The sequence below is a fragment of the Anas acuta genome, chromosome Z (genome assembly GCF_963932015.1).
Source record: "Anas acuta chromosome Z, bAnaAcu1.1, whole genome shotgun sequence".
NCBI classification, from domain to species: domain Eukaryota; kingdom Metazoa; phylum Chordata; class Aves; order Anseriformes; family Anatidae; genus Anas; species Anas acuta.
The window spans coordinates 28,777,497-28,798,388 of NC_089017.1; the positions used below are offsets into that span (position 1 = coordinate 28,777,497).

At 38.0% G+C, this 20,892-nt stretch overlaps 1 protein-coding gene across 18 annotated transcripts in view; it reads right to left on the reverse strand.

Moving 5' to 3' along the window:
• The window catches only part of MPDZ (multiple PDZ domain crumbs cell polarity complex component), a 105,149-nt gene that overhangs the window by 28,251 nt on the left and 56,006 nt on the right, over positions 1-20,892 (reverse strand). For 10 of the 18 annotated variants that reach the window (XR_011091055.1, XM_068666168.1, XM_068666171.1 and 7 more), the window contains 9 exons: positions 17,108-17,392; positions 16,149-16,272; positions 12,546-12,744; positions 9,569-9,610; positions 5,222-5,326; positions 4,330-4,425; positions 3,668-3,845; positions 1,419-1,529; positions 810-893 (listed from right to left, as the gene is read on the reverse strand). Coding sequence is in view for 17 of the 18 variants with exons in the window: in XM_068666168.1 (XP_068522269.1) it covers positions 810-893; positions 1,419-1,529; positions 3,668-3,845; positions 4,330-4,425; positions 5,222-5,326; positions 9,569-9,610; positions 12,546-12,744; positions 16,149-16,272; positions 17,108-17,392 (1,224 nt within the window). In the remaining variant the exon portion in view is untranslated. The remainder of the gene's footprint in view (positions 1-809; positions 894-1,418; positions 1,530-3,667; positions 3,846-4,329; positions 4,426-5,221; positions 5,327-9,568; positions 9,611-12,545; positions 12,745-16,148; positions 16,273-17,107; positions 17,393-20,892) is intronic. The other 8 variants (XM_068666176.1, XM_068666178.1, XM_068666165.1 and 5 more) reach the window with 7 other exon arrangements.

Genomic DNA, 20,892 nt, shown 5'->3' on the forward strand with positions numbered 1-20,892 from the left:
GGATGTGGAGGTATTGGGAAGCAACCTAGCATCTTGTAAAGCATAATGCTGTAACATAGATTGTCTGGGGCCATAACACGGTGACGGAGTAATTCTTACATGTACTCAGAGGTACACAAAATAGAGCAAGTATGAAACACAGATTTGATAGGTAACTGTTTACTAGGAAAATTATTAAACTAGTTTCTCACAACTTCTCTGCATTATTTGGGCTATTCTGGAATACACTTAGGAACACTTTAACTGCTACAGCAGCCCAAATGAAGTAAGAAAAAAAAAGGGGAAAGAAACGGACTCATTAGCCACATCACTTGAAAATGACTGCCATGCAGAACCATATTAAGTACAGCTATTGTGTGCAGGCAGTTAACTATTTGGGTGACTGCACATGAATGAAGACAGGAAATTCCCTTATAAGATCTTACTATGAAGTACAGATGCAAGTGTCAAAGATGAAGACAATAAATATAATGCCATTTACAAAGATCACAATGAAAAGCTTGTGTACAGCAAGAGCATATGCAATGTTTCTGCTCACAAATAAACAGAAGTTTGTTAATAAACATCCAAAAATAATGCACAAACTTAATAATAGGAAAGAAAGAGAACAAAGAACTGCAATTAAAAAAGAAGCATTCTCTAAATATGAAAAGTTGTGATAAAGTAATGGTGTAACATCCATCCCAAACAGTGTTCTGAACATTCAGCAGAGGCAATATTGTTCACATCACAGCAAATGAAGAAGCATTACTTTAGTAACTTGAGTATCAATAACCAACATTCAACAGGGCTTTTTCATGCAACTTTACCTTTGATGACTGATGATAAAATGGGTTAGTAGTTTTCTGCCCACTGGGAGCAGAAGCTGATGAAGGGCTATAAAGAGACTCTGGCTAGGGAACAAGAGTTATGAGACAACTAGTAAATAAACATGCAGTGTACACAGACTACAATGAGGAAATTTAGTTTCTAGTGAATGCAAGCAACTATATTAAAGCTCATTAGCTTTTGTCTGCAATGTCCATGCAGCTTAGTGACAGAAAACTTCCGCGTACTTCTAGGTCCTTTCATTAATGTCCAATGAACATTTTAACAGGTGTTGTATTTCTGCATGCGCTCCTCAGACATGCTGTCAATCTCTAAGAGTTGATTTTAATTAGACTCCTACTCTGCCCCCCAACAAATTATCATTCTTGAGTCTTTTCAAAATAGTTTGAGAACGGCGTGCTGGAGGGTAAATCCAAATCCAAATCGATTTCATTCTAAACGGAAATAATACTTAAATCAAATCTTTGTTCCTGAAATAGCTGAGATGGAACTTTCAGGCTTAAATATCCCATTCCCAAACACCACCACGTTGAACATTCCATTCATCTATTACTACACAATATGTCTCTTTTCATATTTTTTATGCTTACCCTTGGTCTGCTTATAATGCTCTGTACCATAAAGACTACAGGATTGCCTGCCTTCCGTATGGCTTCCACAGCTTGTTCATGGCTGGCATCTCTGAGATCAATTCCATCCACCTGTAATTGGAAGGCCTCATCTTAACATTACAAGATGCTACAAGAATCATGAATCAGCTTTGGGTTTTGGACAGGAAACCTCATATAAAACCTAAGCCCAAACCTGTTGGTGGAAAAGCTTCCAATGACTTGGCCTTGTTTATGTCCCTCACACACAGGTTTGAGACTTCAAAGAACACTGAAAGGACATGAAATAAATGTCCATGATTTTAAATACAGAGTTTTCAACATTCCTGGTTCAGGTGCCATATTTTTTCCCCACAGGCAATGTAATACAAGAGACATGATAATATGAACAAGTTGCAGCATTTGCCAAATACTGTTGCCTATAAAACCTATCTCAGACTAACCTACCTCCCCAAGATCTTAAGTTTACAAACTGACACTGGTTAAGCGCTAGAAGGTCTTTCATTATGAGTTACGATGTCTGTACTTTTTTTTTCTTTCTTTTTTTTTTTTTTATTATTATTAAAAACACCAATAATGTAAAGCCAGATTCAGCTATTAGATGCATTCCCCAGAAGATAAATTTTCAGGTCAGAATCCATGAGCTTTCTCTCTTCTAAAAGAAAACATTTACAAAGGATGGCTAAGGACAATTTTTTGCTTGGTTGCTCCTTATCATGCTATCAGTGTCTTGTTATCCAGGTAAAAACCATGTTATGGTGAAATTAGCATCAGTAAAGCATTCTCACAATGACCACAATAAAAGCTAGAAGCTAACACAGAAAGGTTATTTGTTAGTGGCAATTCTTGCACACAGAGTTATAAAATGAGGATTACCCCTACCTCTTTAACTGTCTAACATAATCTTAAACTTAACTATCAAATACTGTAAAATACAGAGAAAGAAAAAGCAGTTGTGAGAGGGTTCTAAACCTATAAGAGACTGAACAATAACACTGCTTCTCTGCAACCTTCCATGTCTGAAATACAGTATGCACTGATAGAAAGAAAAGCCAAGAAAAGCCTAAATATGCCACAACTTGAGAAACTGAAACCATCCAGTTAGTTAGTCATATTAACAAGACTTTAGTTACATAATTTTGATCACCCACTTTATCTTCTGCAAGCACCATTCTCAGAGACAATCACTGCATTCTTACAAAACCAAGCATTCAGCAATAATGAATAATTATTAACTTTGTAGCCATCAAGCAAAATTTCACCTCCCCATTTGTCGTCCATTGGAAAAATCTTCTATTTTGTCCAAGTGCTGCCTGCATTAATGTATTATTTCAAGGTCCTATATTTAGATCTTGCAGCAGCCACTTATCTCCAGATTTAGTATCACTAGGTAAAGAATGTGCAGTCTGACCCAGGGATAGTATTAACATCTCCATCACTCTGCTCATTACATTCTTACTGATGGACAATCAGATAAAAACATTCAGCAGGATGAAAAGAAGTACAGTTCCTGTGACATGGCATGACAACAGAAACAGGGTCATGTCTTATTTATTGATAACCATCACAGGAAAGACATCCCTTTCAGTACATCCATCCACCCTTAAACATCTTTGAACTAGAATGCAGAAATTGCTGCATAAGCACAGGATTGGATAAACAGAAGATGATGAATCTAGATCATTTCTTCCCTGCAGCACCACCGGTTACACTGTCTTCAGGTATGAATGCAATGCTCTCAACTTCCTTGCAACACCTCTGTATCAAATCCACCTTTCTATATGTCATAAGGAAAAAAAATAGTGTCTTCCTTAATTCCTGAAGTGCACAAGAATGATGTGGGCTGAGTACAAATTAAAAGGGAAATAAGCGTAGCATTTATTTGCATGATATCCTGTTCTCTGGCCATTTCTGTTGCCATCCAGTATGCAAAGGTAAAACTTTTTAGCTTCACCAAACTTAAGCTTTTTCCTACACATGCTGGTTTTATGAGAGGCAGGTAGAACTACTGTTTTTGTAGATCCCTTCTCCCACATCTATGCTTCAGGTTGTAAAATCAACTTAAAACTGCACACAGACATCAGTAGATGGTACTACTGTGTTTGTAACACAGTAGTACACTATGGCTCATGTGGTGACAGCTGTAGCAATTGCAGAGCTGTCTGCCCAAGACCAAACATCCATCTCAGCAACTCTTGAAATGCTAGATCCAAAAGGCACTCAGCTGGTACCTCCACAATCCGATCTCCCGTTTTCAGCGTTCCATTTTTGCCAGCTGGGCTGTCCTCCAGGATGTGTTTGATAAAGATTCCTCTCATCACTTCCCCATTACTCAGGCGGCTTCCCATCCCTCGTCCTCCAACAATGCTGATCCCCAGTGACTTGCTAGGCTCTCTCCAAAGTTCAACCCTGTTGTGACAAAACAAGGAGCAAAATAAGTGATCTATTGTGATTGTGACAGTGCCAACCACTGAAGACTCCTGGATTTACAAGATGGTTTAAGAACATTCAGGAATAATTTCTCCTTGCCTAGATTTTTGTCTTTCAGTGAGTGAATCTATTAGATTGCTCAGAAAGTCTGTAATTGTGCCTGCTGTTGTTCACTTTATTTTGGCTTCTAATTAAAACTTTGTATCCTTCTCTTCATCTTTTCTTATTGGCTCCCAGACAGTAAGCCTGTCTGGGCTTACCAAAAACACATACATAAATAGATAAATAAATAAATAAATTACCAAAGCAATCAAGAAAAGTGTTAGATTGCAGGGATTTAGCCCACCAGCAGTAAAAATCAACAGTGAATTACTCTTGCAATGCACAATATATGCAACAGGTTTCAATTTTTTTGAATTTCAGATTAGATTTAGATTTTATAGTGTACAAGATCTGCACTTACTTTCTGGGCTGGTTCCAGTTACTGAAAGTTGCATTTTGAAGTTCACTTTCTTCTCCCTCCCCCTCTTCACGTTCTGGAAGCTCTGGGATTTCCCTGCTGATGAACATGAGCATGCAATTCATTTAAAAACAATACCATATAATCACTGTATTTCTCTGCAAAATTTCACATACAGGATCAGCATTGTATTTGTACACAGAATTCCTATCAGTACAGACATCTGCCTTATGAGAAAACTGTTAGAACACATACTGCATTCAGGGATTCCCCATCCATTTGTCTCTGATTTTAAGTTGCCAACAACCGACAGCTACAGAACAAAAACCTGTATTTCAGAACTACAACCAAATGTAATTGCTTATTGTTTCCAAAATGGAAGAAATAACAACATCAGAATTCAAGAACAGTTACTGTTGTTGGACTTTAAGTTAAAGAAGACAAAAATCGTTAGACGCTGAATATTTTGGCCTGTAAGTAATGAATTTTTGAAGGCAAGGAAAAAGATGGCAAAATTCATTCCTTGCAGTATACATTCAGGATAGACTACCAATACTAAATTCTCATGGTTGAAGCACAGAATATTTGTGGCAATACATAAATCAAATAGCATGGTATTTAAGAGGAATTTTGGATGAGACAGCATGCAATCTCCTCAGTGGAGAGAACAAACACCTATAAAATAGCCTAGTAAAAATGTCAGAAAAAAATTATTAACCAAAGCAAAAACTGTATTTTAAACAGACTTTTTTTTTTCTTAATGGAGGCTAGCCTGAGGAAAAGTAACCATCTATCAGCTCTTCTAAAAAAAAAAAATTGCCATCCTGAACTATGCGAAGTGTATGCAAAAAGCTAAATCTAAGAGTCCTATGGGATAAAAACTCTTTTGACTCACCTGACTGTATGTGAAGGAAAAAGTTCAATGGGCACAGTTTCCTCTGTCTGTTGTTCCAAACTGGCTCTGTACTCTTCTAAGTTTTCTGCTGGCACATATGTAATACTGCAATAAAATGGAACATGATTAAAGTAGTATGAGCACTGATGGACATACCCTTCATGGGTGTGAGGAATGGATATGAGGATGTCACTCAAGACTACTTCATAACAGGCATTGCCTTCGGAATACGGAGTTACATACAACCTTTGTGACTTTACAGCAAATAAGCATTTATGGTCAAATTAGACAGCTGAACAGCACTTGATTTTTTGAGAGTTGGCCTCAATATTTTAAGTAAATGGTGCTTTAAGAGTGACTAGAGTGTAATAGAGACAATCCTGCTTCAGTCAAAACAGATTCCCCGTGCAAAGACAAACACTGGAAGATCAGTGAAATGTGAAGCACCATTACCATCCTAAAAGCTGGCTGAATATGCTTCTGGAAGTTGGTTTGCAGGTTTTGTGCTTTCTATAGAGGTTTCGTATCTGTTTTAGGTTTCCATGCTTTTGGTTAAAAACACTGCATGGCTTTGGACTCACAAACATGTTATAGCAAACCAATTAAGCTGCAGGGAGCAATCCTCTGCTCAACTCCTTCCTCCCCATCACCATGCACTTCCAGCCAGCTTGGGACAGACAGACAGTTGTGATTCACCAGCCAAATGACATGCTCCTGAAGCCCTGGTGTAACTCAATCATGTGTGAATGCCAGAAACAGAAATGGCACAACAGACTGGGGAGAGAGGAACAAAGAAAAGGAAAAACATTAAGGCATGACAAGTATTTCTTAAAAAACTTCCTTCTACTTCCAGAAACGACACTATGAACTAAAAACACAAATAAAAGACACAGCCCTACTTTAGGCTTTGTTGAGTCAAAAACCTTTGACTGTCCCACATGTAGCTTAGCTATCAAAATGTGGTAACAATTAAGACTGTCAGAAAAAGAACGCAAAAAACATGTGTCCTACCATCCATCACCTAGATGCTGAACAGGAGAAACTCTCCGGTTCTTTTGAAAGAAATTTCTAAATCATCTATACTATCACCTGTTCATTTTTCTTTTCCTTGAGATCTGTTTTTCTGCCTTCAAATTTTTTTTTCAAATACTCAAGTGTTACATGCTTGACACAAAGTGTTCTCATTCTGAAATGCTGAGGAGTATACACTAGTGAACAAACACACAGCATAAGGTCAATGACCTAATATCTGTGTTTGCTTAGATCATTCCAGCACCAAGAAGTGCGCAAGACATGCAGCAGTTATTCTGTGAAGCCTAGCAGTGAAATGGAGAATGGCAAGAGGGAAAAAAAAAAAGAGTAATGATGCTTTTAGACATTCTTCAGTTTTTGCAAATAATCCCAACTACTTCTCAGCCATCTCCAATTCTAAATGTGGTAAATTACAGCGAAGTGCTAGTATTATGGTCACAAAATTCTCACAGAGGCAAATGCTACTGGGGAACCACCACCCAGTAACCCCATAAAACTGCCACTATAAAATGGTAATGGTAGTCTTTACCTCATCCTGCTTTGCAAAGCCAGCATTACCAATCAGCTAAGGGGGAGGCAAAACAGATGTGCTACAGGTTTCTGGGATATCATGTAGATTTTAATTATATGAATGAGTAACTGACATTGTGCTAGGACATTCAAAAGGTGCAGCTCAAATGATGCCTTCCATGCTACTTACAACCATCTCCTGAAAACTGTGTTATGAAGGTAAGCTTCCATTTCTGTGCTCAGCATAGGAACCAAGAAGGAAAGAGGTTCACTCCACCATTTTAAGATTGTGTGTCTAAAACTGAAATACTGTCACCTAACTGATGCAGAGGAATTTAGATAGTATCACTGGCAGCTCCTTTATCTCTTTGGAAAAATTACATTATGCCTATTCTAGTGCTTAACTATGGTTCTAACTGCTTAATTTTAAGAACTCAAAGGAATATTAAATATGTATTTTTTCTCTTTGTTCTTATCTACAACTAAAGACCAATAATTATTCAGCCATTTCACAAATATAAGCAAGAACATCTACTTGCATTTTGAAAAAAAAAAAAAATGTGAGGGAAAGAAAACCAAATTGCATGGATCAAATGTATGAAAAGGTATATTCTGTGTTGGAGTTCATCTTTTTTCTTGCTTGCTAATTTCTGAAGTTCAGTGAGCTGCAAAGCTTTCCTTAACTGCTCCTATAAGCTAAGCTATGTTATTGATGTTACTGTCCGTGAGAATCCTTCTCCCCTTTCCATGATATTGCTTTTAGCAATCCCAAGCACAAATACAGCCTGGGGAGAGAATTGATTGAGAGTAGCCCTAAAGAGATGGATGTGTTGGTTGATGAAAAACTTGACATAAGCCAGCAATGAGTGCTTGTAGTCCAGAAAACCAACTGTATCCTGGGCTGCATCAAAACCAGCGTGGCCAGCAGGGCGAGAGAGGTGATTCTCCCTTTCTGCTCTGCTCTCGTGAGACCCAAGGATCACAAGGCTGGAGCACTTCTCTTCTGAGGACAAGCTGAGGCAATTGGGGTTGTTCAGCCTGGAAAAGAGAAGGCTCTGGAGAGACCTTATAGCAGCCTTCTTGTACTTAAAGGGGGCCTACAGGAAAGCTGGGGAGGGATTCTTTGTCAGGGAGTGTAATAATAGTACAAGGAAGAATGTCTTTAAACTAAAAAGGGGTATATTTAGATTAGATATTATGAAGAACTTCTTCACTCAGAGGATGGTGAGGTGCTGGAACAGGTTGCCCAGAGAAGCTGTGGATGCCCCATCCCTGGAGGTGTTTAAGGCCAGATTGGATGAGGCTTTGAGCAACCAGGTGTAACAGAAGGGGCCCCTGCCCATGGGAGAGGTGTTGGAATTAGATCATCTTTAAGGCCTCTTCCAATCCAAAACATTCTAGGATTCTATGATTATTACTGAAATGAGAAGGAACATGCATAACCCAGCTCTGCTTAAAATTAGAGTTTTATGGAGCATGTTTGTTAGAATTTCATCTTTGCTAAGTCTCTCTCTTTCCTGGTCCTTTCTTCTGTGAGACATGGCAAGGTCAGATTGCACTAACTGCCTTAGATTTCACATCTGCCAAGAATCTGTTCTCAGTTTAGTAGTTCCTGGGCTGAAAGCCCACAGTGAATCAAATCCATCATTTGCTGGATTGCTATTGCAGCTCAGTTTTTGGAGGTCACAGCAAGGTCTGAAGATATCCGTCACCATCCTGAATGCCTCATCATGTGCCAGGAACCAGACTGAGGTGACAAGAGTGCCAGAACATGAAAGGTCCTGGGAGACTCTGGTCAACTATGTTGACCCTTGTGCTTTAAGGTAGAAATAAAAATTCATCAAGGCATCTGAATGGCTCATCCCCAGAAAGGACTAACATCTGCCTTAGTAAGTCACTGGGAAGGTAGTAAGAGAAACAATTGCTAAGAAATATGGATGAAGACACAGAAGACAGGAAACAGGTGAATTGTCTACTATATGCAGGGCTTAATCATTCCCTCTTTTTCATAGCTGCACAGCTTGAAGGAGAAAATACTCTAGTTTCCTTTTTTGGGAGCTACCACCCCCTCACCAAGATATGTGCTAGCAAAGAAAGCAGCAACAATGGAAACACCATGGTGTACATATGAAAACATCTGTAAACACAAGAATGCATGCAGTACATAGGAACATTTATCACATGCTTGACTGAACAGCCACACAAAACCTTGAAACACCAACAAACCAAGTAACAATGTATGGAGAATGTTCAGCAGAAATAACTGTCATTAATAATTAAGTTCTAATTTGAACCTTTTTATACATGAAGGAACTAAAATATAAATGCCGCAGAAAATTTGACATTGATTAATCCAGATATCAGTACATTGTACTCAGGACAACTCTAACAGTGAAGACCCGTAAAAGCACACACTCCCCCCACACACACATGCTCTGAACACATCTGGGGTGGCCGTCATTAGCAGTAATTTTTTTGAATGAAAACATTTGTATTCTGGTTTTACGAAATATGCTATAATCAAGTTTTAAACCATTATACACATATATATTAATATATATTTACACACATATAATATATACACATAAATATATAAAAAAACACCAAAAACACAAGTATACACACACATTTTTTATATATACATCCATACATGCACATGCACACACAAAGACAGAGAGAGTATGTACCTATATCTGGATATATCCCTGACATTATTACAGATGTAATAAAAGCATGGCATGAAATGATTTTACAGACAAGTTGCAACACAGAGCCATAATGAGTTTCTGAATTGCCAATACTCACACATAAAAGAGGGCCTGATCATCAGCAGGTGCTGGAGAAGATCTAGAATGTGAAGCATACGATGCAGCATCTTTTTACAACGGTGTTAACAAATGTCACTGTCTCATGCTGAATGTGAGAGGCATACTTATGGAGTTAAAAGTGTGAGCTGCCTTTTTTTTTTTTTTTTTTTTTTTTTACTTTCTCATTTCTCTTTTTTTCCATCTCTACGTCACCTATAGTTCCCCCAGAAAGCATGGGATCTTTATTACTGTCTACAGCAGTGATTATTAACAAGCATGCAAAATAGAATTGCAATCTGTCTTCTCTTCCTTGATCAGGAAATCATCCCCACGCTTTAGGTTAAGGCAGGTGAATTCTGATTCAAATTGGTGATTATCTGACAGATATTAGAAGCAGCTGTCTCTGAGCAGAAAACCTTGTCTATTATTACAGAAATGTAAGAGCTCCTGGAATGGTGGAGTATATGAAACAGAATGCATTGTGGTAAGGCCACACATCTGGTTTTCCACAAGCAAAGGGAAAAAGAAAAAGAATACATGAAATGGAACTCAGATTGTTGGCTCCTGAACTATAAAAAATTGAATTTCCTTGAATAAAATAAAAAAGCCTTTACACAGCAAGTAAGAATGGCTTCCTGTGTTTTTAGTAAACACTGTTTGCCACTGAAAGACAGGTTTGAAATTAAAATATTCCTGCTTAATCATTTTTTGGGGTCGACCTGGTACCCCCAAAAAGTTCAGCTTAATAGTTAAGGTGTCGGCTTAATAGTTAAGGTGTCAGGCAGCCCTGTACGGATAAAGGGAATAATACAACCACATTTGAGTGGTTGTACACCCTTGTTTCCCTAGCACGACACCAAAAAGATGAAATGCTTGGTTATTAGAAAGGTTGTCCCTTAGATCATGAATCACATTAACTGTGAAACAGCGTTTATATAGCTCTGGACCCCTCTTAGAAAACAGGAATAACTGTCATGAGATAGTGCTCTGTACCTCCAAATTCCTGATTTGGGACACATTTACCCACACATTTGCATCACAGTATTTTTTCGGAATCTTCTACTTCTCCTAAAAGTGCGAATTACTGAAACGTTTATTTATGGTGATAAAGTAGATTTGTATCAAAACTATGTAGGCCAAAAAATATTCTTATTCTTGCAAGATTCCTTTAGAAGCTAATAAAAGATTTGGAATTTTATTTGTCTGACAAACAAAAGATGGCTTCACTCTAAACTCTTATCATATCTTTACCATGAATGCACCAAAGAACATTAAACATAAAATGAAATCTAAAACTCTTAAGTCAGAATGTGAATACCTCAGCTTCTTACAGAAGGAGGTGATGAACTTATCTTTTGGACATCTGAATGTTCACATCTCATGAGATTTTGATATTTCCAATGTATCTGGAAAAAGACTAAGACTATAAAGCAAAACTTATATTCACATAGCACAGATAAAAAGCTATAAAAGAATAATCACAAAAAATGAACACATCTGTGTTGGATCACTTAACTATGGCACTAATAAAAAGACTTTGCAGAAAAAATCGTGCTGTGGCATATGCGTATCTAAGCAGATGTTCAAACATATTTGTGTGTACACACCAACTGATTTCAGTCATGGAAGTTGGAATTACAATACAGTTTGAAATCTTACAAGAATAATCAATATCAAGTTTTATGAACACTGACTTGCTCATATTCACAACAGCATCATTGTCTATAAATGTAACCAGTCGTATGAGCAGAACCCACCATTCAAACAAGCTTGTATGAAGTCCTGATCTTACAAACATGACAGCTATGTAGGTTGTATTAAACCTACAACCCACAGTGAAGATACCTTGCCCACCGGTTCTCAGAATGTCAGGTCTCTTCAAAGGTAGCGTATGACTGAGGAAGAAGCAAATGCCCTGCAGTCTGTTTTTTACAGATAGAAACTACACTGTTACACTGGGACTGAACTGATCATTTTCAAGGATACGTTCTTAAAAAAAAAAAAAAAAAAAAAGTTTTTATTAACAACATCTCTGGTAATTCCATTAGCAGACCTGACCCAGTCCATACTAACATGGGTATCAGAAAAACAGCTATTAGGTTCTTTTTTTTTTTTTCTTTTTTTTTTTTTCTTTTTTAATGCTGTAAACCCAGCACTGACAGGTCTGGAGCACTGGCCACAAGCTCAGGAACACCTCATTTCTAGATGGTGGATATATGGAAAAAGTTAACTCTACAACCATGACAGTTAGAAAGAACTGTACTTTGATGGAAAGTTAAATTTCTGTAAACTGAACTTGAGAAGAAGAAACTTTCTCATTGAACAAGTGGATTTTTCAAGACTCACATTAAATAGGTTTAAAGTAGTACTCCAAAGTATAGACATCTATGTATGTGAGCAAAAACTCCTTCATACGTATTAATGAAAACCTGGAAGTGTCTTAACAGAACAGCCCATTTCTGCTGTTTATTATAGAGGTACTGACATTTTTTAAATATTACTTTTCTGCATTAACATCAGGTATCATACTTTCTGTCTGGCAGTCAAAGAAAAAAATCTGTAAGAAAGGTCTCCATCAGATGAAATCACTTGTGCAACTACCAGACAGTTAACCTTTCAGAAGCACGAATACCTTGAGGAAATCCTTACTTTGTTTAGCAGAATTATACTGTAAATGCAGAGCTCTAACAAATCCTATACTTTCAATATGGACAGATAGGGCAGTAATGACAATGGAAACTAATCACAGCAGTAACTTTTCTAAGAACATCCAGAGCCTCCCACACAAGTGATTTTATCTTTCAGACTTACAAAGCTGTAATTCAATAGTGAATTATTCATCTGAAAGGGTAATTTAAAGATAAATCCACACTGTGAAAACAAACAAAATTCTGAATTAAAAAATCTGCGTTAGTCTCATCAGATTTTGATTATTAGCCTTTTCCTACCACAACTAATGTTCGAGGTGTACCTACTTGATATCTGGTCCAATAAGCGAATGCCTTCTTAACATAGCTCGGGCCTGTGCATTGGTTAAGTTAGTGGTTGACTCTTCATTAATGGACAGGATGCAATCTCCCACACCAATCCGTCCATCACGACTTATCGAGCCTCCATGGATGACACTACGGACTATCATTCCTGAGCCATCTTTATTGGAACTTACTGTCATCCCTACAGTGAAAAAGGCATGAAACATGTAAGAGTTAATATAGTCTCTGAGCCCCAGTTCTGAACGACAAGACAAAGAAATATAACAAGAAGCTGGGAAGGCAGAATACAGCCACTCGACCTGCCAACGTCAGCAAGCCTGAATATTGCCCTTATTCTCCTCGAGTTTCTTTCTTCTAACAGGAGAAAGGAGTTACAAATCACGATCACGGTATCTTGACTTTATCTTATGTTATTTCATGTATCAAGCTCAATATAAGAAAACAAAGAGCAGTGGAAATTCTAAGCAGAAAATAAGCCAACAATCAAATAAGATCTCAACCAAAAAGGTAACATGAATGGCTTCAAAAAACCTGAATTTGTAATTCTGAGTAGTTCAGTGAGTTCATCTGCCACATGTCAGTTTTGTTTATGATGGTTCTTTTTAGGAAAAGAATTAAAATGATTAAAGGATTAACTAGAAGTACAAGGATAATATCAAATATTCTTAATCTTCTGTACAAAATTACGGCATCCCATTGATTGAGCCCAGAAGAGAATGCTGACTTCTGCAAGAGCATGTGCACCACTGACAAATATAGTCCATTATTTGATTTACACAACAATCCTACCAGTGGTAAAGCAGGACAATACTTCTCGAGGCTTATATGCACCATTTAACTCCTTCTTTTCATGAATGGGAAATGAGACAGAAATGGTCTTCCCCCTACTCATCCACGGGGTATCCACTGGCACTTAGTTGCGCTGCTGGGTTTCACGTCTAGTGATTGTTTTTATATGCATGGATTCTCAGTGTAATTTTCAGGGCAGTCAGTGCTCATGATAACAACACTGTTGACACTTCTAAGAAAAAATGTTCTTCACAAAGGCAAATGAAAGGTACCTGCAGGCCCAACAGAGTTTTCCCTTCAACATCTTTGCTGTGCCGAACTTGTTTTCACTCCTTTTTGTGCACTGACCAACAAGAATGTTTTCCCTAACAAGTGGAAGCAACTGAAGCAAGACTGCCTTATACAGGAATATTTACTAGAGAAAGAAGCAGTGAACACCTCACTTGTGTTCTCCTGGTTTTGCATGTAAACTTCAAGATAGTAAGCAATGGGAGTGAAGTTCTGTCTTCATCATCTCTTACATTCTTGTCCAGACTGAGCAGAAGAAGATGATCTTTAAGGTGAAAGCTACCCAGAGCAAAGCCTTCAAGGATACTGATTATAAGAAAATTCTAACCATTTATATATAAACATGACTACAGAAGACAAAGACTGAACATATTACTCTATGAACTAAAGACTGGGGGAGACAGGCTGAACAACAGAAACTGGCTGAACAGAGTTTAAAAAGCAGCTGTAACCCACAGGCTACCCAGATTCAGCCAAACACATAAACATCTGCCTATGTATCTATATCAGAGAAAAAAAATACTTAAAGAACAACAGTAACAGAGACACTAAACTTGTGATTTATCGAACTCCTTACAGAAATCCTTACAAAAATCTCTTAGAAATCTCTTAGTGATCTTAGTTCCTCACATTTACTTGCAGTTGAAATCAACACAGTTGCCTAAGGTGTAAGAAGACGACCCTGACTAACTAGGAAATGTCCAATACACAGACGAAAAGCTTGACATGGGCCAGCAGTGCACACCTGCAACCCGCAAGGGCAACTGCATCCTGGGATTTACCAAAAGAAGCGTGGCCAGCAAGGTGAGGAACATGATTGTCCCCCCTGTTCTGCTCTCATGAGACACCTGGAGTACTGCACCCAGGTCTGGGGCCCCCAGCAAAAGAGGGATGTGGACCTGTTAGAGCAAGTCCAGAGGAGGACACAAAGATGATCAGATGGCTAGAGCACCACTGCTGTGAAGACAGGCAGAGGGAGTTGGGGTTGTTCAGACTGGAGAAGAGAAGGCTCTGGAGAGATGTAATTGTGGTCTTTCAGTGCTAAAAAGGGGTTTATAAAACAAGATGGAGAGAAACTTTTTGCTTCAGCAGATAATGATCAGACAAAGGGAAATGGTTTTAAACCAAAAAAGGAAGATTTAGATTAGAGGTTAGGAGGAAATTCTTGACACAGAGGCTGGTGAGAAACTGGGATAGGTTGCCAAGAGAAGTCATGGATGCCCCATCACTGGAAGTGTTCAAGTCCAAGCTGGATGGGAACCTGGGCAACCTGATCTAGTGATCTAGTGGGTGGCATCCCTGTTCATGTCAGGGCAGTTGGAACTAGGTGATCTTTAAGATCCCTTCCAACCCAGGTCTTCCTATGATTTTATGAATAAGCTTCTTAGACATAGGAATATAAGCACGGGACTTCACTTGTAGCACTACATTCAGCTCTGTGGCCCCCAGCACAAGAAGGATATGGAAGTATTAGAACAAGTTCAGAAGAGAGCCAAAAGGATGATCAGAGGGCTCAGGGAGCACCTCTCCTTTGAGGACAGGCTAAGGGAGTTGCGGTTACTCAGCATGGAGAAGAAAAGGTTCCAGCGAGATCTTAAAGCAGCCTTCCAGTCAGGGAAAGTATCGAAAGAACAAGGAGGAATGGTTTAAAAATAAAAAAGGGTATTTTAGATATTATGAAGAAATTCGTTAATCAGAGGGTGGTGAAGAACAGGCTGCCCAGAGAAGCTGTGGATGCCCCATCCCTGGAGGTGTTCAAGGCCAGGTTGGATGGGGCTCTGAGTAAGCTGGTCTAGGGGGAGGTGTCCACGCCCATGGGAGGGTGTTGGAATTAGATGATCTGTAAGGTCCCTTCCAATTCAAACCATTCTATGATTCTATGACTTGAAGAGGACAAGGAGTTCTCCAGCCTGTTGTGCCTGTTAATGCCACAATGCACCTCTAGTCAGAATGCTCAGGATGTTGCAGATTGAAGATCTTTAAAAACCTGAAATTCTCTAGAAAATGATGACATCTTTAAGTCACAAATACTACCTATTAAATTAATTAATCATCTGATTTGCAAAAATACTGGAATTTATGATACATGTAAAAATCAGTATCAAGGAAGTGAATGGCTTGTTTAGATCCTTTTGACCAGCTTCAGAAAACAAGATGATTTCAGTTTTACATGTATTTGAATCTGCAACTCTTTGACCACAGGTGGTTTTTCATTTTGTTTTGTTTGTTTTAATCTCAAAACACAGCACTTGTTGGCCCTATCTTGTTTTTCCACTGCATTATGCACAGAGAGTAAAAAAACAATGTATGAAAACCGTACTGTTAACATTTAGGATTGACTAACTTCCTTTATAGAAAAAATCCTTAGTGAGAGTGGGCACCTTATTTGCTGTTAAAGGTGACAGACAGCAACTGGATTGATTAATCTTCACTGGTAGAACAGGAAACAAAGGAGAAAAACAGAAAGCACATTCCTGAACAATTTACAAAAAATATTAGGTACTTTACCTAGACTTGAATTGCCTTTTGCAATAGTGATGGTCTTCTCATATATATTTTTGACTGAATTTGGGGTTGTGGAACTTCCCTCCACAGATACTGAGCAGCTCTTTTCCATTGAGAGTACTTGATCCTAACACAAAGGAAAATAACATCAGTTCAGAATGCCAATATAAAAATACGACTAGACACAGATCTTAACTCATCTTACCTTTCACCAAGCTATAATTAATACAGATTCCTTATACAGTCACTAGAAAAGTCAGTCTATCAAAGATCAAACTCATACATGTGCATTCACAATGTAACATAGAATATATTGCAAAATACATTGTTAATTTAGGGACACCAGTTACACTCTTAAAATAGGTGGGATGAATTCAAGGGCTCACTGACTCATCCACCAGAGATGCCTCTCAATTTGCCAATACTAAAGTAACAAAGCTAATATAAAATTGCAACTCTTTTAAGAATTTCTTACGTAATCACTGAATTGAAGGAAATCATAGCAACTGTCATATAAAGAAAAACTGTATTTGCACACACTGGCACTGAGGGCTAGTATGGAAGTTGAACTGTGCAATCTTGCATGAGCACCAGGATATAACTTCTTCCATATGTCCAGACCTGAAGAAGTTAACAGAAAAGCCTTGCTCTAGACCTCTGGTCTGCCCAATGAGTATACCATGCTCCAGCAGCGTCTTGTACTGTGAGTATGAGCACACTTTTAAACACCCACTGCATCTCCAGTCTCTGGGAGATTACTATCTTCAAGCTATAAATTATCTCCTGTTTTGGCTACGTTGACTAAATTCTCAAGTTTGATGTCAGCACACATTTGACTTTCAGCATTACAAGCAAAGAACTATATGTGGGTGTTAGCCAGCATCAACCTCAGCAGACAAATCTATCATTTAATAATGCCTTTACATGGATTGTTTGTTTTTTATTATTAAAAAAATATTTACTTTTCCAGTGCCATCAAGCTGCATGGTAGTAGCAAGGCTTGTACTTTGTGCAAATTCTGTTGTTGTCTGAGATGCAGCCCAAGCTTCTGTGTTTTCATTTTCATTTTGGTTGATAACCGAAACATCCAGAGGCAGATCCTTTTTAGTAAACGCAGCTGCAGTTTCCAGGTTTTTGCCTGACACAGATTTTTGCTCTCTCACTCTTTCACTCAGATCCATGTTGTACAGATTCTTGTTGGATATATGGTAATCATCTGCCACATTTAAAAATTCGTCTCCAACAGCCTGTTAAAAACAGGAGACAATAAACAACCATTATTATTTTGTAGTATAATTAAAATGTATATTTCATGCTAAAATCTTAAGTAGAAATTAATGTCATGGAACTGTTGTGGTTTTGGCTGGAATAGAATTAACGTTCTTTGTAGTGGTTCACATAATGCTGCGTTTTGGATTTTTAATGAAAGTAGTGGTGATGACCCTCTCATCTTTTAGCTGGTGCAGAGCAGTGCTCACACAGAGCCAAGGCCTTTTCAGCTCCTTGTGCTGCCCTGCCACCAAGGAGTCTGGGGACACACCAGGAGCTGGGAGGGGACAGAGCTGACCAAAGACACATTCCATACCATATTATATCATGCTCAGCAATAAAAGAGGTAAAGAGGGAGGAATAGGGGAGGGATGGTGTTTGTGATGGTGCAGTGATGGTGTTTGACTTCCCAAGAAACTGTAACGGAGGCCGCATCTGGAGTACTGAGCCCAGCTCTAGGCTCCCCAGTAAAACAGGGACATAGAACTACTGGAGCGAGTACAGAGAAGGGCTACTAAGATGATAGGGGACCAGAGCACCTGTCATATGAGGATAGGCTGAGAGAACTGGGCTTGTTTATCTTGGAAAAGAGAAAGCTGAGGGGAGATCTCATCAATGCATATAAATATTTGAAGAGAGAGTGTCAAGAGGATGGAACTAGACTGTTTTCAGTTGTGCCCAAGCAAAAGGACGAGGGGCAGTGGGCACAAACTGAAGCATATGGAGTTCCAGCTGAATATGAGAGGGCATTTCTTTACTGTGAGGGTGACAGAACATGGGAACGGGTTCTCCAGAGAGGTTGTGAAGTCTCCTTCTCTGTAGGTATTCAAAACCCGCCTGCATGCCATCCTGAGCTACATGGTGTAGGTGGTCCTTTTTGGCAGGGGGATTGGACTAGATGATCTTCAGAGGTCCTTTCCAGCCTCAGCCATTCTGTGAAATTGTGTGATGAGCCCTTCTTTCCTGGAAGTGACTGAACACCTGCCTGGCAATGGGAAGCAGAGAATGAATTCCTTATTTGAGTTCTCGCAATTTTTACCTTTCCAATTCTCTCCCCCATTCCACCTGGGGACAGTGAGCAATCGACTGCATGGTGCTGAGCAGCCTGCTAGGGCTAAACCATACCAAGAATTCAAGAATTTAAAAGTATTTGTTGTTACATCATTATCTTCAGTAGAATGCTACAGGCATTCTTCTACAGAATTTACTTGATTCTTCAGACTTCTACTTTATAACAGAAATCAATGAATATGAAGTTACTGCTGAGGGCCAAATTCTAATATTGTATCATTCAGGAAATCTTCACTAACTTCAGCAGAGTGGTGTCCACTCAGACATCCTCAAATCAGACACAACCACCACCATCAACTTACTAGAATTAAAGCATACAATTGTCTTCCTGAGGTGGAAGAAATTTGCAAGATCAAAGTCTTTATTTTCAAATCACTTTGCACACTACAAGTAACTTCAAGCAGCCTATAAAATAATCACACAATCTGATTATCTGTTTAACTGAGAAGAAACATGTATCTATGCCCCTTCCATACAAAGAAGAAATAGTAAAAACTTAGTCAAATCTCAGCAAATAAATGAACATGGAAGTTTCATAGTGTGACAGCTCTGCAATACAATGATGCAGTTACAGAAGTTTAGCAATCAGTACTTATTGCTGGTGCATTATTCAAAGCATCATTAAAGGACAAATTTCTTTATATGAAATTTATTTAGATTTCCAAGATCGCAAGGTCTCCCATTGCAAATATTTTTAAGGGATTTCAACAATCACTAGCTTCTGGAAAAATATCCAAACAATCTCTAGACCAGCTTTCAAAGTAATTAATTTTAGAAACATGTAGGCCATTAGATATTAAGAAGATATATCAAAGACTAAGAGGTTGGATGTACAGGTTCTTTATCAATATTAGGGAATTTTCTCCTAAATGCAGTAAATGTAGTCACAAGAATTTCTACCTCTATCTCTTTCAGTTTTTATCTACTGGTCCTATTAATCTTCTACTTTTTCATAAACTGGGAATAAAAACATGATTCACCAATTTATTTAGTGGTACATATTAAATCAAAATTCACATGATTTCAAGAGGTTTTGCAACATTTTGTATCAACAGTCTTAAAATTGTTTTTTTTCCCCTCATTATTTACGAGGCGCATACATGCTTGTTTTGTACCCAGACATCATCAAAAAAGGTTCACCTGTAAACAATTGGTTTAAGTGACATCTGAGAAGATAATTGAGGAAGGCCTAAATACAGCTAATCTGCATGATGTAATCAATGAAATAATTTCCTACCTTTTGGAGAACAGAACACCAAGACTATAATCTATTTAAATGATTTCATAAGGTTTTAAAGAGACCTATGACACCTACTTTTAACTATGTTTTGTATTAATTTCCAAATCAGTGAGATATATTCATTACAACAACCCATACAGGGTTCAACATTTACTCCGTATGCCATGCATGTGTATTAAAGTAGCAGTATAGTATATGCACATTTTTAATTTGTTTCATTTAAGGAAAGCCAATGCTTTGATTTTTGAAGACAAAATTTCAGGAATTTTTAACAACGTCTATGTGGTACATCTTTAGAGCATTTTGATTGGTTTGACTTAAAATATCTTTTCATCACTTATTTTTGACATAATTTGACAGCAAAGGCATTCAGAATCAGCATTTCAACTGCCCTTGTAGTCAGAAATAAGTGAAATACCTCTGCATTGCTTGTTACACCTAATAGCACTTTTTTCATTTTTACTGCATTTCAATTGCTTCTGAAGTTTTCTTTTACCAACCAGTGTCCTTGCAATGTTAACTTTGTGAAGCCATTCATAATCGCACAGTGTAAAATATTACTTGTAGAGAACTTAACACTCCCTTCATACTTGTGCATGAAGAAGAGCAGTGAAATGTCATGACCATAATGTTTAAAAATGAACAAACAAACAAACAAAAAAAAAAGAAAATAAAGCTATCTATAAGTTAAAACCAAAAATAACTTAAGGATTCCTAGGGCAGCAACATGAAATATAATGTAAATCTAACCTTTGTCTCATAAAATGCTTCTCAGCATGCAAAATGCATAATCCATTTAAGTAACAATTACAGAGTTAAACAATGCAATCTGTCCCATGCGGACAGCAGAGATGTGCTCTTCTGTGGATTGGGAGAAGCCATTAAAAGATGAATTTAGCTTTCCAAAACAATGCCTTGTATGGGCCAAATATAAAATGGATAAAGAGACCGTGGCTCAGGCATGAAGAAAAAAGCAGAAGCTACTCTTTTGAAGATCAGAGATTGTAAGCCTGGGAAGAAATCCCTACAATGTTTGGTTCAAAAACGGTGAGTGCTAGGAGAAATGACTCTAAAGACTCTGGATTAGTGAAATAGATCTATAGATTGACAAGATAAAGGATAATGAAAAAACATGGAGAGAAACAAAGCCAACTTTGATTCAATCAT